The 21,989-nt window shown below is 36.3% G+C and overlaps 1 protein-coding gene across 4 annotated transcripts in view; it reads left to right on the top strand.

Annotated features, from left to right (window-relative positions):
- Positions 1-21,989, top strand: part of LOC131078112 (uncharacterized) — a 154,597-nt gene that overhangs the window by 35,469 nt on the left and 97,139 nt on the right. For 2 of the 4 annotated variants that reach the window (XR_009113730.2, XM_058015782.2), the window contains exons 3-7: positions 9,297-9,685; positions 9,850-9,949; positions 10,049-10,129; positions 10,279-10,338; positions 10,431-10,535. Coding sequence is in view for 3 of the 4 variants with exons in the window: in XM_058015782.2 (XP_057871765.2) it covers positions 9,297-9,685; positions 9,850-9,949; positions 10,049-10,129; positions 10,279-10,338; positions 10,431-10,535 (735 nt within the window). In the remaining variant the exon portion in view is untranslated. The remainder of the gene's footprint in view (positions 1-9,296; positions 9,686-9,849; positions 9,950-10,048; positions 10,130-10,278; positions 10,339-10,430; positions 10,536-21,989) is intronic. The other 2 variants (XM_058015784.2, XM_058015783.2) reach the window with 2 other exon arrangements.

Below are 21,989 nucleotides of genomic sequence, written 5' to 3' on the forward strand. Positions count from 1 at the left end.
CCAAGCAAGTGTTTGGATCATCTTCGTACATGGATCTAGCTCTTTCCAAACTTTTTTAAATCATATCTTTATGTTCTGGTAGGTGAAGAGCTTCACTGATAGCCTCCTCTGAAAGATAAGCTAAAGTTTTTCCTTCCTTGGACACGATCGATCTTGACTGTGGGTCGTAATGGCGGGCATACTCGATCATCAGCTCATGGCACTGGATTGCTGGAGGGAAGCCGACCGCCTTGATAATGCCACTTTCAATTGTTCTCCTCGCGACAGGTGATGGCTTCCCAATGTAAGGGACCTCTCGAAACTTCTTCACACTGAAGTTTCCCAAGTTGGTATCTCCAATGTTGCTCCACTTTGACACGATCTTGGTCTCCATTTCTTCATTCCTTTGATCTTCCTTCAGGAGAGCCGGACGACTGCTGGATGCTCCTGCCTTTGGGGTCGCCATCTTGACACCTACATAACATTTCATAATGAGCAATATACCTTGGAACGTAGAAATATAGATTAAGTTTAAGCTTTTAAATTTAGGAAACTTCATGATAAATCTTTGAATTATCCTTTCCTAAATACGATTATGCAATTGGAAATTCAAAATTTCAAAATTTCAAAATTATGCTAGGAGGATCTTTACCATACCTCTCTTTGAGAACTAACTCAAAAAAAGATGCAAAATTAAGCAAGTTTGCTAGGCAAAATGAAAATCAAAGTCTTCTAGCAAAGGTGCCTCCTTCATCAACTTCACCACCTTAGATCTTCAACGTCTTGAGGAAAACTCGCTCCACACCTCTAGCAAAGTTCGCACTCCTCTGGGATTGAAAATTCGCACCTCTTCGTGGATGAGATTTCGCTCCTTCTATTGCTTCTCCAAGTCGCATTTAAACAATGATTGAATGATGGATCAAAATGTTTCAAAATACCTTTCTTATATAGGCGCTCACCGTTATACTCTCCCATAGGCCGACTTGGTGGAAATGAAGCAAATAATAAACAAAATTAAATAAAAAGGAGGCCGACCTTTATAAAATATTTAAAATAAAATCCCAAGCGCCCTCCCTTTACTTAATTTAATAATTAATTAATTAAATGCCTTTGCAATTAAATTTCGATTTTTTAAAAGGCTAAATTAGTTATTAAATGCCTTATGCGAACTCATTAAATGCCAATTTTAATTGAAAATATTTCAAAGTTTTAGCAGACTTAGCATTTAATGCGATTAAGATGACATTGGTGCCTAAGCATGGTAAAAATACCACCTTGTTGAGAACCTCGCTTTGGTCCCTGGGAGAGGGACAGGAGCGCCCTTTTCATTTGGCCTTGCATTTCTTGTTTTTCACATTCAAAGTCCCATCTTGGACGTCCAAAATAGCATTTTGCTTGAGAACCTTGAGCTTAATTCATTCCCTTTGTGGAAGGAGTGCGCCTTTAAGTACTTTCGCCCTGGTCCCTTGGTGAGGGACAGGAGCGAACTTATCTTTTATCCTTGATCCTTGTCTCTTTAATCGCCAATTCATGTTACAGGGCAAGTGATGACTTCATCCATTCATTCCATACATGCTTAACTTGTCCTTTGCAAGGCAAACTCGATATTCTAGGGATTTTCGCCCTGGTCCCTTGGTGAGGGACAGGAGCGATCCTTACCTTTTGCCTTTGGTCTTTGTCTCTTTAATTGCCAAATCGAGTTGTGAGGTAGGCAATGATCTTTATTGTTTGCTTCATGCATGTCCAATTCGCTTTTTCAAGACTAACTGAGCTCTCCCAAGGATTTTCGCCCTGGTCCTCCAGTGAAGGACAGGAGCGAACTTTGCATTTGAGCTTGAAATTGTTGACTTTTGGGGGCAATTCCTTGTTCATCGTCCTTTGAAAGGCATTTTTCGCTTTGCACAACCTTGCCTTGGCGTGGTTTTTGAAAAGGAATGATTATTTTATGAAAAATCGCCTTGGTCCTTGAGTGAAGGACAAGAGCGTCCTTTAGTCCTTGGCATAAACTTTTGATCGTATCATCCTTAAATTGCTTTGTAAACGCAAAATATCACTTTCCCTTCCACCTTGAGTCTTGGACACAAGAAATAGTACTTCGCAATGCAAGCATTTTATGTTTTTTGAAGATTTCGCTCTGGTCCCTTGGTGAGGGACAGAAGCGCTTTGGCCATTTCTCATCACATTTCGTGGTCTTTGTAACTTCACTTTTCTTCGAAGCATTTCCAACATCATCGCCACCTTGTGCCTTGGCCTGGATTCATCTAAATTCGAAGGGAAAGACTTGATGATATGTTTTCGCCTTGGTCCCTTGGTGAGGGACAGGAGCGTTTTTACAATTATAAGCTCAATCATTTTTTGCTAACTTTCAAAACTATCTTCAATGGATTCATTATGCTTTCCCTCACTCATCTCCAACATGAAACTCGTTTTAACTTTGCGGGAAATTTGCCTTATGAGGAAATCGCTCTGGTCCCTTGGAGAGGGACAGGAGCGCTTTGGCAATTATGGGCTCACTTTGCGTCTTGCAACCTTCAAAATTATCTTCAATGGAATGACTATGCCCTCTTTCCTTCATATCAATCTTGAAATTCGCTTTACCTTGGCCAAAAACTTGTCTTGAAGGAAAATCGCTCGGGTCCCTAGGAGAGGGACAGGAGCTACCTTTGAAATTCGCCTTGGTCCCTGAGAGGGGGACAGGAGCGCCTTAGTCAATTTGGATCGATTTTCTCCATTGTGGCCCATCCAAGTTATATTCAATGAGCAAAACGTACTTTCCTTGATCCTCTCAAATGGCAAAATCATTTAAATCTTGCAAGGATAAGGCGAACTTGGATTTCAAGCTCCGGTCCTTCAGTGAGGGACAGGAGCAATTTTGTCATCTTAGCATGTTTCCTTGCTAGTTGGTGGCTCAAAGTATATTCAATGGACAAAACATGTTCTTCTTGATCTCTTCCAATCATAAAATTGTCCTGGTCTTGCAAGGACAGTGCAAATCTGGAAATCAAGCTCCGGTCCTTCAGTGAGGGACAGGAGCGATTTTTGTCCTCAAGGTCAAACTTCCAACCCTTCAGTGCCAACAACCAAGTCTGGATACTCCTTTATGCTCGTTTCATCCTTCATTGCGTCCTTGATGCTTCCGTTCGATCCACTAAGGCCCAAAATGATCTAAATAAGCCATTTCGCCCTGGTCCTTCAGCAAGGGACAGGAGCGATTTGGCTTTAAACCTTAAAAACTTGTCATTTTGAGTCCCAAAATCTTCAAAATCTTCAATTCACGCTCGATTGTCTCTCCTGGCGACCCTGCAAAAGGCAAATAAAACAAGTCAATAACCAAATTGCACAAAATATCAATTTCGCCCTGGTCCCTGGGAGAGGGACAGGAGCGATTTTGCCCTTTTGGAGTTGAAATATCAAAATCTAGGTCTTCGGATCACTTCATCATGCAGGGCTAGGTCGTCTCCCAGGCCAGGAATTGGTTACCTTACTTCCAAAATTTGATCAAAATTCACCCAGACAAAATGCATAATTTAATCATCAAAATGCTATCACTTAGACCTAACTTGAATTTGCCCTCAAAATCTTGACTGGACTCATCCTGAGACACACTTGACCTCCTGGCAAGCTCATCTTATTTCAAAATTGCAATCTACGCGAGGATGCTCAATAATTTTTCAAAATTGGATTGGACTTCGGCCTGAAAACATCAAAAGGAAACCCTAAGGCTTAACCCTAGTCCAGACGACTCACTCACTTACTCAAAACCCTAAAAGCAGAGAGAAGAACAGGCAAAACAAAAGCAAAAAGAGGGGGTCCCCATTCTTAATGGGGCGATGTGTGAAATGGTCACCACAGGGTGTAAACAAAAAAGGAATACAGGGCTAAGTGAGTAAGCCATTCTAGAGTTGATCATAATGGCTCCTAGGAGTAGAGGGCACTTACATAGAGAGCCAAGTAACTCACTTACGACCCCTGACCAATTTCACAAGATGGCAAGTGTCTTTAGGGGGATGAGACATTGATGGGGAAAGTAGATATAAGCCGCCAAGCAAGTGGGCTGTGGTAGACATCCTCTCTTGGGCTTGGTGTAGAAATGGCTTCAGGTGGACCCATAATGCCCCTTCTCCCAAACCCTAATATGCTTGCATTAAAGGTAATCTATTAATATGATGTAATTGTCTAACCCTAATAATTAAACATATATATGTATATTTGCATATGTTGTTCATGTTGTGATTGCAGGATTCAAATCTAGGATTGCATCATTAAAGAGATATTTATTTGGTAAGATGAAGCCCAAACCCTAATTTGTTGCAATTGTGATCTTAGGGCAAATTGGGAAGGGGACATTACAAATGGTATCAAAGCATGATCCTGCCATCTTGTAGGGTAAAGATGAATCATTGAATCATTCTAGTCAATGAGAAGGAATTTAACAATACGTGTATTCTCTTGTTTGCTCCGTGTTTGCATATATCCATGTGTATGCGTCGTGTTTATATGTCTATGCTCTGTGTTTGGTTCATACCTGATGTGTTTCCAGCATGTTTATTCCATGTGTGTTTCCAAAGCCATTTCATATTGGAAGTCATTTTGACCACTCCGTGATCATTGCTTGAGGACAAGCAATATTGGATGGGGTGGACTGTAATGTCCCGACTTCGAAATATAATTTAATAATAAATAATAATAATAAAATTAAAATACAGAATAAAAAACAAAAATTAAATTAAAATATAAAAGAATGTAATTAATTATAACTAAAATTTAATTAAGTTAATGAATGGTCAATAGGCATGAAATGAAAAGTTGTGGCTCCCTCAAACATGAGATATGAAAGGGAGAAGAGAACCTCATTTGAGGGGGGAATACTGAAGGGAATCAGAAGTGCAGATCTGATTTAAAGAAGTGGAGATCTTATTTAAAGAAGTGCAGATTTGATTTAAATAAGTGCAGATCTGATTTAAATAAGATGCGCAGATCTGATAAGATGACAATGAGGAGGCATGACCCTTTAAATGGATGTCTCTTTTCCAAGAGATGTGTCTCCCCAATAAAATAGGATGGAATGAAGGGAGGAAAAAAACACAAGCAAAATCACAGCAATGAAGACATTCAGCAGATCGAAGAAGAAATAATTCTGATAAAGGGAAAAAAGAAATTTCAGATTAAACCTCTAGTAATCCAACAGCAAATACATCAAAAGGAATTCATCTTCAGATCAGACTTAAAACAACAGTCTGGTATTATTTACAGATCTGCCCTTCTCAGAACTCTATACTCACGACCGCTGGTGATACTGGTGATATATATATATATACCTGTTGCTTATGCATAATAAAGAATGTTAAATATGTGTTTTTATGATAGAATATAAAATGTGTTTGATTGACTGAAACCCGCCTTGTACGAAAGGCTGGGGTGTAAGCAAAAGGGGTATACAAGGCTAAGTGAGCCGTTCTAGAGTTGATCATAATGGCTCCTAGGACCAGAGGGCACAGAGAGCCAAGTAACTCACTTATGATCCCCACGCAATTCCACAAGATGGCATTTGTCTTTAGGGGGTTGATGTAATTTTAAACCCTAGGTATGTTCATCAGATTTATATAATTGATTATGCCCTAGGTTGTAATCAGATTTGCAGTATTTTATTGGACCAACATAAATTAAATATGCCCTAGATTGTAATCAGTTTTGCAGTATTTAATAAGCCAACATAAATCAGAAATAAAACAGTAGACAAACAAGCATACCCTGGGAAAACCTCGAAGGAGGAAAAACCCAGCATGAAAGACCCACAGGTCAGATTATATATTCTCCTCTTAAATGCACAATTACAATACTTAGCTTTTCTGTCAGATCTGATCTATTTGTGTAGCAGATCTGCTCTTTCTATGTCCTTCAAGTTGTACAACACCACCTATGTCATCTTGCACAAATTCGCATAAGTCTGAATGAATTCGCCTCCTTCCTTATTAATTCGCACTTGATGAGCAGAGCTGTTTTCTCATTTGCATGTACCAAAAATAAATGAATGTATATTGACTTGTAAATTGTCACTTATTTATACACATCTTTTACTTTTTGAATGCAAGTCGGCCTCCTTGGGTTTTTGGCACCAATAAATTAGATGGCGTGTATTTAGCATAGCGTGGTATTGGGTTGTGCATACGATAGGGTCACGTTACCCTAGGATAGGGCCCGGTCCTAAAGGGGGTTCGGATGTTGCCTTAAGGCAATCCGAACCCATATAACCCTAGTTACAAACAACAAGTGAGACATTGATGGAGAAAGCAGATACAAGCTGCCAAGCAAGAGGGCTGTGGTAGACATCCACTCTTGGGCATGGTGTAGAAATGGCTTCAAGTGGACCCATCACATTCCTTCTCCCAAACATTAATATGCTTGCATTATTGATAATCTATGAATATGATGTAATTATCTAACCCTAATAATTAAACATATTTATATGTATATTTGCATATGTTCATGTTGTGATTGTAGGATTCAAATCCAAGTTTGCATCATTAAAGAGATTTATTTGGTAAGACGAAACCCTATCCCTAATTTGTTGCAATTGTGATCTTAGGGCAAATTCTAGGGCAAATTGGGAAGGGGACATTACAGTTGGGGAATGGAGGGGGCTTCAAACTTGCAAAATCATTTTGCATCATGAAGATGATGGTGGAGGACAACAAAGATTGGTAACTTGATTCGATAAGATAGGGAGCTGATTGGACGTTTTTAGGAAGCTTGGGGTATTGCTTTCAAGAAGGTATCAATGCAAAATTTTTGTTCAGCCAAACACAAATCAGAGTCTCAAGGAAGCTTGATCAATTTTGTTCTGAATGGGTGGAACTGGTGATTATTGTCTTAAGGTGAAGGGACCATTGTAGAATCTCGCAAGGTAAGGAGACATCAGTCTGGTTGTTAGTTAAGTGAAAGGCTTTGGACATTAAGCTCTCTTTGACATGCTCCCCTCATCCTCCTTCTCAGGTGGCAAACCTTGCTATTACTTTGTTTCTAGTGCTTCAAGTTAAGAGAGGTCAAGGTCTTCTGTTGAAGAAGTCCACTGCTCTGTGGAAGGCAAAAAAAACATGTTACAGGATTCCTTGCATTCGGATCCTAGGGTAGACCAAATGGGAGCAGGTTGCAGAGTAAGTTTGGGAGTTCTGACAATCTCAGGCTGTGCTTGGCCATCCTTGGCAGAACCCACATAGTAATTTTTTAAAATTCTACAGCACAAGATTACAGAGAAAGATAGACATGTTGATTTGCCACAATTCTAAGGGATTTGTACTGTCAATCAAACTTAATTGAAATGATAGCAGCTCCAAAGATTATTGAAATATTCTTAAGTTTGATAGTGCTTTTATATCGTGACTCAGGCTTAAATCAACTATATGGGCGACTCAATATTATATTGTGAATGTATTTAAATTCTTTTCTTGTAGAAAATAAGTTAGGAGATGAGATTAAAGGTTAGTAATGTTAAATTTGATGATTGATTTTGTTTCTTGATTAAACATTTTATGATAGTTATTTATATAATATTATTTTTCAAATGTTAAGAAGCAGCTTTTATATATTGTTTACCCAAGGAATTTGTTTTGCTGTAATGCCCAACCTGAAACCTGAATCTGATCTTGTGCCTGAACTGGCAACTTAGTGTAGAAAGAATCTGCCACAAAAGCCACAATCCCAATTTTTGAGTTGCTCTGCCGTAGAGAGATGTTGCCTGTGCAAGTAGGGAATTTGCAGGACTGCAAGTTGCTGTGTTGTTTTAATCATCCTTTCTGTTTGAGTTTTCTTTGTCTAAAGTGATGGTCTGGAATCTGTTTTGGCAAGTCCATTAGTTTCCTTTGTCATATTTGGGTTGGCAGTGGACTCTGTTTCTTGGGTGATTTAGGACAGGCGTTGTGTAAGCTTCTTTTTTGTTCAAGTGGGTATCTTAGTGGTGTTTGAGGCACAGAGCATCCGTACAGTAACCCTGGAAATCTTTACATTAGCATCTCTGTACATTGAAATTCTTTTGTAATCCATGGGCCTTTAGGTAAGTTTTCAAGGCATGCGTTGAGCACAATTTTTATGTTGTCAGCTCCAATGAAGATCCCCTTAAATTTAGGGGAAAAACTTTCCCTCTTGCTTTTTAATGAACCAGTTTATATATGTTAAATGTTCATGAACAGAGACGTAAAGTAGGTTAATTATTAATGGTCAACACAGTGATAGTAAGTAAATGACCATGAAATGTTAACAACAATAGATTAGAAAATACAGTGCTTGTGGATACTTATGCTATCACAAGAGGAAAATGAGCATGGATGCTAAATTTTTGGGGCCTGCTTAGTGTCAGAATGCATTTCAAATGGAGAGTTTCCTGAGGTTTAAGCTCATATTGCAGTCATAATGGAAACATTGTGCAATGTTGGGAAGGTTCCACATTACCCTTTTGAGTATTTTTCTTTTTAGCTGTATGTAAACCAGGTTGGCGGCATATCAGCATCTTATGCCAAACCTGGCTGATGTTGTGTCCAAACCTTCATTTTCCAGGTTTGTCTAGCTGACTGCAGACCTGAGTTTCAAGCTCTTTTTCACTAAAACTATAAATCATACTAGCTAAAAGTGAAATGATAAAATTAAAAAGAGAATAAAATTAAATAGGATAAAATTGATGTGGGAAACCTCACCACTGTCGGTTTAACTAGGCAAACATATTCCACCTGAAAAGAGTGCCGGCAACATCATGCTTCATTTTTGCTTGGTCTGCTGGTTTTGGCTTAATTTTTCTTGTGGATTCATTCACATATGTTTTTCCTAAGAATGTTTGAATTTCATACATATCTGAATCTAGGAACATTGATGTAAGGTAAACCAGATGATTCATATGTAAACATATAGGGTAAACATGTAGGTAAACATATGAGGTAGGTAGGTAAACATGTAAGTAGGGCTCCCTATATTTCATAGGTTAAACCTGATGAAGCTTTTCCGAGATTCAGATAAAAAACATTAGGGCTTCCTATATGTTCTGCCCTTTATCATTGCTTTCTTGAAGAGCATTTGTTTGATTTATGGTTTGGCAAAGTCTGTATAACAGTTCTTAAGACAAGAACAGATAGAAGCTGTCTTTTTCTTTCCGCATTTGACATTTTATCCATGATTTTTATCAAGCAATCTCCATATGTTAAGACTCAAGACTGAAAGCTTATGACCTTCATTATATTCTTTTTCCAAATTATGGTTTTTTTGGCTTTTTATGTCTACTTATGTGATTTTATTTCCTTGAAACACTTCTAAAACCTGTAGCCTGTTGGCAGAAACAAGAACCTGCATCTTCAAGACAGCCTGAAGAGAATTCATTTCAAGCATCTCAGAAGGCAGGTATGCACTCACCTCCGAAAAAAAATGGTGTGGAAGATTATGGAGCTGTTCCTTCTTTGAATGGACAAAGATCACCGAGTAATGGGTCCCAACCTGATTTTCAAAGAACATTAGTTGTCCATCAGGGCCTTCTACCTGAGTATAGCAGTCAGGCAACACCTCCTCCTGCTGGCTTGTCAACAAGTCGAAATAATCCTGCAAGCAATGTGTTAAACTCAAATCCGAGAGGGTTGAATCAGGGGGTTACTACTGGACAAGCTGCTGCTGATTATAGTACTTTTTCTCAGATTTCTTCGCCATCTTCAAGATCTGTTTCTCCCAATAGGTATTTATACATTAATCTTTTACTTTGTAGGGTCTATTTACAGCAATCTAATGTTTATATGCTCTCCTAAGTAATGGCCATCTTATTGCTACAAATTCACAAAGACTCATAATTAAGTTCAACATTTGGATTATAAATTTATACAAATTTCCCAAAATTTTCAGGTACCACAGAGAAGGCGATTTGGATTCTAGGGCTCCATTATCTGGTCAAGGCTTGTTACGGTCACCTGAAATTACTAGTCAGAGCAACCTATGGAAGCAGGTACTGGTTTATTTTCTAGATAACTGATATAATTATCACAGATATTGGACTGTAATGTGATGCAGATGGAACTTACAAATGGATTATATTTGTCTGCAGCAGGATTGGTTTCTAAGGGGCAGGGCGCAGGAGGAGGAGATTCTGCAACTTCGAAAACGTCTCGCAGATAATGCTATCAAGGCACGAGGAAGAGGAATTCAAACTGTAGTTGTTGCCTAAAAGCATGTAATTTTTTGACCATGATAATGGATAGGTTGCATTAGAGAGGATGCATTTTACCAGGAAAATTGCACTGAGTTGATTTTTACTTACTCTTTTTAACAAAGCAGGAGCTAAAACTGCACAATGAAAAGCATGTACTGGAAAAACGAATTGCTACAATGCGCATGGTTACTATACATCCTTACCTTTGCATACTTTTTATTCCTATTTAGTGTTTGTGTGTAAAGGGCAATGACTGATTGCCGGTATTGTCAGACAGGCATTTGATCAGCAGCAACAGGATCTTGTGGATGCTGCCTCAAAGGCACTCTCATATAGACATGATATTATGGAGGAAAATATTCGACTAACATATGAATTACAAGTAAGTATGTTTATTAGTTATTATACTAAAAGATCAAATGCTTGTTTTTAGGTGAATCTAGAAGCTTCACTTTTTAGGACAAATATGCTCTTCAGTTTGCATTTATTTGTAAGTTATATTTTATGTAGATATATATGCTGGTATTATAGCCCTTACTTTTGTGTGTTGTCTTATTTTTGAACTTGAGATTAAGGCTGTGGTCCCATGCAAGGAGGCTTTGTGTAACATACATAAAAAACTCAAGCATATAATGGCTAGTTTATGAACATTAAATAACAAGAAAGCAAGTAACGGCTAGTGTAACCCCCTTTCTTTTCTTAAAGAAAATAATGAACATGAAAAGCTGATGCCATTATCATATGCATTTTTTTAATAATAAAACAAAATTACAGTGCAGGAAGAAAAATATTCTTCATTGAACCAAATACACATTAGTTCTTTGGAAACATGAACAGAAAATACGTTTGCAACTAATTTCTATATAAAGGAAAAGATGAAGGGTTTAGAATGTACTTTTCATTTATTATTTGACAAACTTGCTCATCTTAAATTCTCTCTGAATCATGGAGGGAAAAAAGATATCACCAGGGCGTTTATCCACCCATCCTTAGATCATTTTCGATCCCCCCTTGCTCACTTCTAACTGAAGTGGCCCGACCCTCCGCAAGGGTAAAGGAAATGGTTACGTCAAGTCATGCTGGAACTGGTGTAAGATCCTATAGCCGTAATCAAATTACACCCTATAGCTACCTGCTAACTGGTATAATTTCTTTACTATGACGGTATCTAGAATCTCAGAACTGACAAGCACTACATGCAGCTAGTGCACCCTGGCCAAGGATTTGTCTACAAGATTACATGTGGACTAGTTCCACCCTATCCGATTGTACTCTTAGATTTATTAACAGCAAAATAGAAGCAGTAACTCATAAGGATTCTTCTTAATTTACTGGAGAGGTTGACACTCTTTTCTCACATGACAAGTCTTTTTTTTAAAAAACTGGCTGAGAGCAACCCCATATTCAAATTATCACGCATTAATTTTATTCTCTTTTCTGACTTGCTGGAAACAGAAGTCCCTACCGTTCAGTAAATAAATTAATAAAGACACCAGCAGTAGTCATCACCGAATGACTCTTTCACAAACAATTATGCAGAAGAAGAAAGAAAGAAAGGAAGAAAGAGCTTTTGTTGAGCTGCTTAAAGAAATTTATCTAGCAAGTTTCCCCAGGAGAACACAACACTAAACTGAAGAACTCTTCGTAGTCTTAATCTAATGCTTCATTGCAACAGTATATATGCTTCTTATTGAAAAAGAAAGTTAACAGAGAGTCCACATGCCTGAAATATGAAGAGTATTGTAACAGCTTGATTGGCTGAGAAGTCCTAGCTACTATGGTGGCTGGTATGCACTTCCTTCCACTATAGAGGAATCAAGAAATATGGTGCCTTCACTCTATCCCGTTAGTTCTCCCGTCCAGCCAAATGAAAGAGTAGAGCAAAGAAAAAATAAGAAAGAAGACAAAATAAACCCCCCTTTGCATAGAATCGTTCCACTCCCTCAATGCTCTGCCACCCTAATGTTTTACGGAGGAGCACTATGATTTCGCCATCCCCCATCATGGCTCTCCAAGGCGAAATCCCGTCCGAGGAAAATTTAAAACAAATAATCCCGATAGCATATCCAATATCGATATGATAATCTATTCGGAAATATAAATATATTGCCGATAAGGAGTAAGAAGATAAAACATTTTAACGCAAAAGGCACTAATATTTAATAAAATTGGATTTTAAAAGAACGTAATAAAGGTCCAAGAGAAATTTAAAAGACTAAGTCATTATATATATATATTTTTAATAATAACATTAAATAAAATAATAAAGGTAATAAATATTTCTCTTTTTTTTTAAAACAATTAAAATTTAATAACAATACACCTTTATAGAATTATTTTACAATTGATCAAAGTATATATTTTTTTAACGTAAATATATATGGAGTCGACTTTCTTAAGTTGAAAACATGTCTAATAAAGGTGTTAATTAAGACGATATTAGAAGATACATAAAAATGATTTCGAAACGCAAGTACATAGGTTTGACAAACGAGCCGGAGCAAGTCAGAGACACTAATGGACATAATTCACATGGTCCTAATAGGGAAAACTAGGTTGACAAGGTCACACTAGCTGACATTAGGTAGTACATAGCAGTCTTATATACCATACAATCACTGACCATAACCATATCGGTTCCCTCTTTCCCGGTGATATCTTTTCCCCTTCTTCTTGGAGGCCAAGTCATTCCCGCATCCACTTGTCCAAACTAGAGTAGTTAGTTCGACATCTCGACATTTCAACCTTAATGTTTATATTCATTAAATCAAAAGATGAGTTACAACATTACTTAATGAAAATGAAACAACACAACATTTCATATATTTTATAATATTAAAAAAAAGAAGAAATAACACAATTTCCAACTAGGGCACCATTTAGGCTAAACCACTGTTTCTAGCATTCAATACGATTTAGGGCATCATTGTTTAATCGAATACCACTATTAGCAAAACCAAAATCTTGTAGGGCATCAATTTTTTTTATTCTTCAGAAACCAGTATCCATCTAAGGCATCAACACAACTAAGTATCAAAATAAGAGTATATAGGAGGGGATGTTGAAAAATAAATTGAATGGATGATTCAATAATCGGATAATCTATTCAACAATATACAAGCGAATATAAAGAGATTACAAGGACGACCTTCTAAATTAAGAACAAGTCATTTAAAGTGAACTACTAAAAAGCTAAATGCTAAATAAAGCTTAAAAGCTAATTAACTAAAAAGAAAAAGCTAAATGCTAAATAAAGCTTAAAAGCTAATTAACTAAAACGAAAAAAGCTAAATGCTAAATAAAGCTTAAAAGCTAATTAACTAAAAAGCTAAATGACCATTAAACAAGGAACTAAATATAGGTGACTAAAATATAATTAAATATTCTAATAGATGTGACACTTTGTAAAACATTTCAGCAGATGCTGTTGAGAATTTCAGGAAGATGATGATCTCATGGTTTTTCTTGAAACAGCGAATGCTAAAAAATTTAGTTGAATTATTTTTTTCCAATAGTTAATAATGCTAATGATTGTAGATGCACGACACGTGACAAAAATGTCTCTTAAGTTGGCAGAGGAAATTTTCAGCCCCAACATGAAGGTGTTTGTGGGAAATTGAAAACTAAAGCCCCCTCAATGGGACCATTGAATATGGAATTTTAGATCTATTATTTTTATGATATATTTATGACAAGGCCACTGAAAATGTGGAAGCAATTTGGGTATGGGCAGTACAAGAATGGTACTTGGTGGTAACTTTGGGAAATAGTGTAGCAAATAACAAGCTTCTTTCATTATTATAATATCTTTGTTAGGATAATAGAAAATAATTGAAATGTATATAAACATCAAACTTCTGTAATAAAGAGGAAGGATAAAAAAGGTAAAAAATAAATCTAGGCAATGCCAAAGAAGATGGGATCTCCAATAATTTTTGGTTATCCAATTATCATTTTAAATGAAGCCCTTGGTTATGCCCCAAGTAATGTTTCTGAACATACTAAGGCTTTGTGAAGGGGTTTGCTAATGCAAAAGATAAGTGATGGTCAAGCATCATAGTCGAAGGCAATTCAACCTTAAACCAATTCTATTCTTGAAGATAGTAGTAAACATTGACAATTGAGCAAAAGGATCAAAGAAAGCAAAGATTTGGTTCTTGAGATTGGTGTGCCCTTTTTCTTAAACTTTAAAGGAATTGGAAACAAAGTAGTGGATTACTTGGAAACTTAGGCGGTGAATGTTGTCAAATTGGAAATGTTATATTTTCAATCCCCCATTTAGTGTTGTCTCCCCTGATAGTTTAGTTAATGAAAGCCACATTGGGTCGTTATCTCATGCCTAGTCTCTTTAGTTTCATTTGTTCTTTAATTTTGATGGCCACCTTACAGTTTCTCCGGCCTTGCCACCCATCTTCCTTATGCTCATTCTATCAATCGACAGATCAAATGCTTGAAAAAGGGAGCCTAGAATAGTCACTTTTTGGGCTGTGCTTTTTCCCTTCACACCTCTTTTCTTTTGCTTGTCTTTTTTCATTATTGTTGGTCTGTCTGTTTTCCTTTGCATGGTTTTATTTTGATGAATTGCCTTTTCTGGTTTCACCTCTGTGGGATGATTCCCTGTCTCTTTGGACTGTGCTTGAATTTCTACATTGCTTGAAAAATTGGAAGAATATAATTGATTGTTTAAGGTTTTCTAATTGGAGGACAACAAATTGGATTGCTTACTGTGAGCAATGGCCTTTACCGCTCCTTGCATGGAATATTTTGTCAAAACTAGAGTCTTGCTGCTCTCTTTGATAGAAATATGTGATGAGATTAAAAATTAAAAATTTCTAATGATATTGGTTTGCTGTTTGGGAATACATATTTTAGGGTTTAGCTGTCCTTTATTTTATTTGTACAATTTTTTCAGATATTCTTAATTTGCCCCTTTTTGCTGCATATTCTTTTGCGCATTTTAATTAAAAAAATAAAAATTTATAGGAGAGATAGGGCTTTTGACTCATTGCCTTTTATCTATTAAATTTTATGATGCTATATCTAATCAGTATGGCCTCTCTAATGGATCATGTTGGAAAGAACCATAGAAGCATAAAACATCAAGAAACACCAGAGTCAAATTTTTTAAATATCGTCAAGAATGCCAATTTTTTTTCCCTTGGAAATCACAAAAAAATTGTTGACCTGCTGTCAATGATTTTTTGAAGATGAAATTGGAAAAAAAGGCGTTTGAATCACATTGTAAATTCAGATTACATAGGCGGCATGGTGCAGAATCTTCCCCTGTGAATGACACACCATCGAAACCCTGAAAATGAAGGAAAAAATATTAATGATGGTTGTGCAATGATATCCGCCACCATCTGCAAACGTGGGACTTGAAGAATTCAACCTGTAACAAGCAGCAAGAGAATCATGACAGTTGCAACTTGTAGGTATCTAATTGAACAACCAGTTTTATGTTTGTCACTTTTTATCGTTTTCGGCTTTCTCCAAGATTAAGATTTGAGGCTCTTTATGCTTGTATAGTCTGTTAAGGCATACCTTTCACAAAAGAAAAGCATGTAATCATCTCGAGTTTTAGAAAAATAATCTTTGTGCCGTCACAATGTTTTTGCATTCATGTAGCGCTCATATGATAAATTATCAAGGCTTTGACTTTGACCTTAAGACTTAAAGTTTGTGTACATTTTATCCCACCTTAGGGTTATCACAAATGTTGGTAAAAAGATCTCCCTTTATCAGTGTTGTGTTCTATTCACTCCAAAATATCCTAAAAAATTATTAGAAGTTTTTTAACGTTTTCTTATTTTCCTTCTTTTTCTTTCTGACTGAGAGTATGGCTGTAGTCTCTTTATTATACTAATATTTCTAAGTTTGTTTGATTTAGCAGTGGTATAGAATAGGATACTAGTGATGATAATTCTGAAATTTTGTTTGTATTACATATTAAGTTATATCTGATTTTGCAGTAGCGTAGGATCGTATACCAGTGATAATTACTTATAGAAATTTTGCTTATAATTTAATATTACATAGATTTGTTTGATTCTGCAGTAGTATCTGATAGTATATTAGTGATAATAATTCTCTTAATTCTACTGATATATCTAAAAAATATTAGAGAAAGGTAGCATATTTCTATTACAAGTACAACAATATTTCAGGGAATATAGGTCAAACTAAACTAAACTATAAAACCATTCAGATGACATGGCTCCAACCATGAAAAATTTCATTGAATTGCTCTTGCAGATTTGCAGATTTGATCATAATGGCATGTTAGAAAGACTTTGCATGGCCACATTGCACAACAATTTCAGGTACAACAAAGGTTAAGTGCAACTAGTGTTTGAAAGATATCACTGGTGGCAAGTTCGCTTTAAATGGCATTTGACGAAGGAAGCAGGATATGATATCATTAGTTGCACAAAATGTTTTGCAAAGGCCACCTTTAAGGCAAAACAAGCTCTTCTAGGGATTTCCGGGGGTAAGGCAAAAAAGGCAAGAATTGGGATAGAAGTAGCTTCTAACTGTAACGATGTAAGGAGCAATCGTTTGAATGAGGAAGGCGGTGCACAACAATATGTCAGTTTATCTAGGTAAACACCACCTTCTATAGCATGTGGTCCAAACATAAGTTGAGGAAACATTAATTCTTTCTTCACACCTCATACTACACTAGGAGCACGAATCACTTTGGAGATTGTAGGATCGAGGAATAATGCCTATGAACAAGAAAAGAAACTGATAGAAAACTTTTGGTGCTACTCTAGTTTGCTATTCCATGTTGCTAGCTCTCATATTGGCAAGGTATGGTGGATGCTATTGTAGCTGTAGGTCTTGGGTTTCAAGCCCCATCTCACGAGATGTTGAGGGTTGGTATATACCATAGTTTAAAAACTCGTGGACTTGCCACAGACTCGCGAGTTGACTCGCCAAGGACTCGCAAGGCGAGTCCTGGCGAGTCCATTTGAAAGACTCACGAGTCTTTTGCACGGACTCGCGAGTCTTTCAGATGGACTCACGTGACCCAAAAAAACCATCAGGGAAGCTTTAAAAATGAGGTTTTTTTCGTTTTTTTTTTGCCTTCATTTGGTGTAACTCCTCCCCTTTTTGACTTTTCTGGGGGTTAAGGGGTAACTCTAATTGGACGTGGGCCAATAGAAAAATAACACCCGACGCCTTTATAAAATAATAAAAGTATTATTTTATTATTTTGCACGCTGCCCCCAAACCCCAGTCAAAAAATATAGGGGGAAACTGTGCTGATGGAAGTAGGGAAAATTTAACCTCCGAGTCTGATTAGGCTCCATATAACAACATAATTAGCATTGAAGAAATTTTGGTATTATACATTTTAGAGTTGAAAGTTTGAAACTATCAGTATGAATGATGAAATTTCAAATATTGTGCGTTTGTTGATCATATGATGTGTAATGTTTTAATTATGGCTCTTATGTTCTCTAAATGCATTAATTTCTTTATGTTTTTTTGTAAAACTACGGTTTTTTTTTTTGCTGAGTCCTTGCCGAGTCTTTCGCGAGTCTTTCACGAGTCCGAGTTCGAGTCCAAATTTTTGGTTTGCCGAGTCCGTGGCGAGTCCAAGTTTTTGAACTTTGGTATGTACAATGATGTAGTACAAGATGTTGTTAATGAGCATCGATTAGAGTGGGGAAATAGTGGTTGCACCATTATGTCAGATGGGTCAATATATAGAAGGATCCAAACCCTCAACTTACTCGTCTCTTTTGATTTTGGCACGATATTTTTGAAATCTGTGGATGCATCAGATACAATCAAATTAGCAAATGCATATGTATGGCCTAGTGGTCAAAGATCTAGGGCCACAAAATGTGGTTTAGTTTATGATAGACATTGCTGCTGCTTGTATTGCTGTGGGAGACTCTTGACACAACATAAATAACTCTCTACATTTTGTATCTCATGTGTAGCACATTGCCTTGATTTAACCCTAGAGGATATTGGGAAACTTGAATGGATTAAGGATGTATTGCAAAAGGCTTGCACATTTACCAAATTCATCTATAATCACACAAGGGTTTTGTGTATGATGTGCTCTTTCACAATGGGCAAGGAGCTTGTTGACGAAGTGTGACGAGATTTGCAACACACTTCCTTGCACTACAAAGTCTTTGCCAACAAAAAAAGAATTTGAAACTAATGTTTGTTTCAAATGAGTGGATGGAATCTAGCTTCACAAATTGTGCAGATGGCATAGCAGTGGCAGAGTATAGGTACTCTACTAGCTTTTGAGAGGTGTCTTAGGGATTTGTAGAATTTTCACAACCTCTTGTAAAAGTGTTTAGATCATAGTTACAAGACTCGGATTCGGCTCAGACTTGGCAAGCTGATTTTTGACCCAGACTTGGACTCTACGCTTGGTCTTGCTGCTCGGACTTGACAAAAACTCGGCCAAGACTGTGCTGATTTGAAATGGTTTTATGTGATTTTTGCCTCTAAAAATTGCTAAGAGTCGAAGGAAAACTTGGCCATGAGGTATATGGCAAGTGACTCACGGCCAAATGTGGCTCGTGAGTACTCGCGAGTTTGGTAGATAATAATATAGTTTTTCTAGTTTGGTTTATGCATTTCAGATAAATGGGTCATAATCAAGATGGATTTGATTGAAGTTGGAAGGCATTCTACATGATCCCACCAAGTGTCATCTTGGATCTTCTGCTTAATTTTTCTTGCCCTCTCATTGTTGGAATCCTTCCATATAGATTAAAGTTGGCTAATGGCCATGATGAAAAGTGCCTATTGTACTTGCACGAGTTATCTGAAGATGATTGTGTTGGAGACGAATTGGGTCTCAACAACCTATTTGGTTTTTTCTAAACAAATAAGAAAACATACTTTTGTTTTAAAAAATAAATTACTAAAGTGAAATATTAATTTAATGTTGTTTGGTTTATACCAGTAGCAACTCTAATTTTGAGAATGTGTTGAATATGCTTTAGGGTATGTGGTGGCAGGTGATAAACATTTGTATCTCTTTTTTCGTCAACATTCATCTTCGTGATCCAATCAATTTTGTTGCCAATCTTTATAAATTTGATTGGAGAACACAAATGTTGAAAAGATGTGTGAATTAATGTGCCTCAACTAATGTTCCTATTGCTCTGTAATTTTTTGTGTTGTCTATAATGACTTGGATCATAGTTTAACTACTTTTAGAGTAGTCAAACAAGTTGACAAGTACTTGCGATTTTTTTTGAATTGCAATTTTTTCTAGTGTTTTCTAGCTGAGTTTCCTCATGTTTTTTGGATAATATTTTTGCAAGTTTTGCACTAAAACTCGTGTGAGTATTGACCAAGTTTTAGTGTAAATCTTGAAAAAAAATAATCCAGAAAACCAGCGAGAAAACACTAGAAAAACTTTCAATCCAAAAATACTCACAAATAAAACTTGTGCTGTCCTTAAAAAAAACCTTAAATATTTGATTAGAGACTCAAACAATGGCAAAACAACTTAAAATTGTGCCCATTCATTAACATTTTCAGGCACTATCGTTAAATTGCATGCTTGTTATAGTTTTAAATTTTTCAGGCACTATCATTAAATTGCATGCTTGTTATAGTTTTAAATGACTTGGAATCATGTAGTCAGAGACTTTCTTGCCAAGAAAAACAACAAAATTATGTGACCAACAACATTAAGCTACCATTAGATAGGGAATTTCCCCAAAAGAACAATGAAGGTGTGTGACTAATAACTTGTTTGTTGACAATCAAAATGAAATTGAATCATGATAGAATGTAGATAGTTTGATGGTCAAATTAGTTCTATAAAACACAATTGAGTGGTGGTAGGAAAGTCGGATTTTTTTGAAAGTAATTTATGTAGTTATTAAGTTGTTGAGTTTTGTTGAGTTTGAGGATGTCAACCATGAGTTGGGCAACATGACTAGGTCCCACTTTTTCAGTGGCCCCTATGAAGATGTCATCAACAAATTGAGCATCTTTATCATCTTCCCTTCACATCCATGACTTTAAAAGATATTGCCTTGTTAGTTGTCATTGCAATTTCATTGATCAAGGGCCAATTTTCTGCATCCTTATATCTATTAAAAATGATGGACATCCTAGTTTGTGTCCACAAACCCCGAATGGGATTCAATGAATTTTCTTCTAGTTTCACCTCCTTTGCCAATAAGGTGCTACACATCTTCTCAAATCCGAAGCCTTGGCACTTTTTGCAGCCTTAATTTGGTTCACTTTCTTTTGCCAATATGGCAAGCAACAATATTTGAAGACAAACCATTTGCATAGACACATCTTGCAATGTATCTCTTAGGTACAACTCTTACTTGAAGTGGGTTCTTCTTGAGGCATGGCAAATAATGGGTGGTTGTCTACAACAACTTGAAGAATAGGTGATGTAGAAGGGGCTTGATATCTTTTCTTTGCCAAAGGATGACTTGTTCTATGGGCTATTGTTTCATCTGCTTGCTTTTGCTCTCTAATGTGTTCTAGCAGTTCAGACGAGGGAATATCTGCACCCTTCTTGCCTAGGCAAGTTTTGATGTCTATTTTGGGATTGACACACAAATGGGCTTTTAATTGACTCTATGAATTTGTGTACTCCATTGTAAATTGTCACATATACTCCACCACCTGGAATGTGCTATATCATATCAACATACTTCATTTATGGTGAATTTGGGTCTGTTTTGAAGTTGGCTTAGCGCACAGAAATAGAATTTACTCTCATTGTAATCTGTATGGTGACAAGCTTGGAAAACAACACATTCCAAACGAATGAAAACTATATATATATATAAAGTCATTTAATAGTTTAAACATAGAAGATCAAAGATAAATAAAAAAGAGTTTGTTCATAAAAGAAAAATGAAAGGAAAAACAATATATATATATATATATATATATATATATATATATCCTAAGTCTTTTAATAGTTTAAACATAGAAGAACATAGATAGATCAAATAGAGTTTGTTCATAAAAGAAAAATGAAAGGAAAAACAAAAAACAAAAAACAAAAAAAACTTACCTTTCATCCAAAAATCTTCCTCTACGGTCTTGTACTTAGTTATCAATATAAATACTCATTTAATGATTTAAAAATAGAAAAACAAAAGGAAAACAAAAGAGTTCATTAGTAGAAGAAGAAACGAGAGCAAGAATTAAAGAAAAGAAAAACTTAATTTATTTCCAAAAATCTTCCTCAATAATCTTCTTGGCAGCAAATTATCTTTGGACATGTCTAGAAATAACAATCAAATGACTTTGGTGTTGAATTTTATACTTTCAGATTAATGGAAGACTGAGAAATCAGAATTTAACTATTAAATTAGATTGTTTGCAGTTAGAATTAATGATTTTCAGACTTAGGAACAAACATAGAAGATAATCAAAATGAAACAAGACACCATTACCCTGGGAAAACCTCCTAGGAGGAAAAACCCAGCCAGAAAAGATCCTCAGATCTGATTATGGTTATATTCAATATTCTGATTACAATACTTATCTCTTAGGTAGCTTGATGAAAACACCTAGGGTAAACAACACTTCTTTGCTGTTCAAATCAATGGAAATGTCATCTTCAGATCTGCATCTTGATGATCTACCTCTGCAACGCTTTTCACAACATAAATGACAGGTATACACAGCAGATGAAGTTCTTCTTCTTCAGCAGATGAATGGATGAGGTGCACCTTCATATGACAGAAGTATTACGCCTTCAAACAAGAGACATACTTTGCATCATTTGGATGGAATTCGCCTTCAAGGTGCAGATGTATTTGCACAGAATTAACTTGCAGCTGATAGATGAATTCGCCTACTTCTC

This window comes from Cryptomeria japonica, chromosome 3 (assembly GCF_030272615.1).
Source record: "Cryptomeria japonica chromosome 3, Sugi_1.0, whole genome shotgun sequence".
In the NCBI taxonomy this organism is placed as follows: domain Eukaryota; kingdom Viridiplantae; phylum Streptophyta; class Pinopsida; order Cupressales; family Cupressaceae; genus Cryptomeria; species Cryptomeria japonica.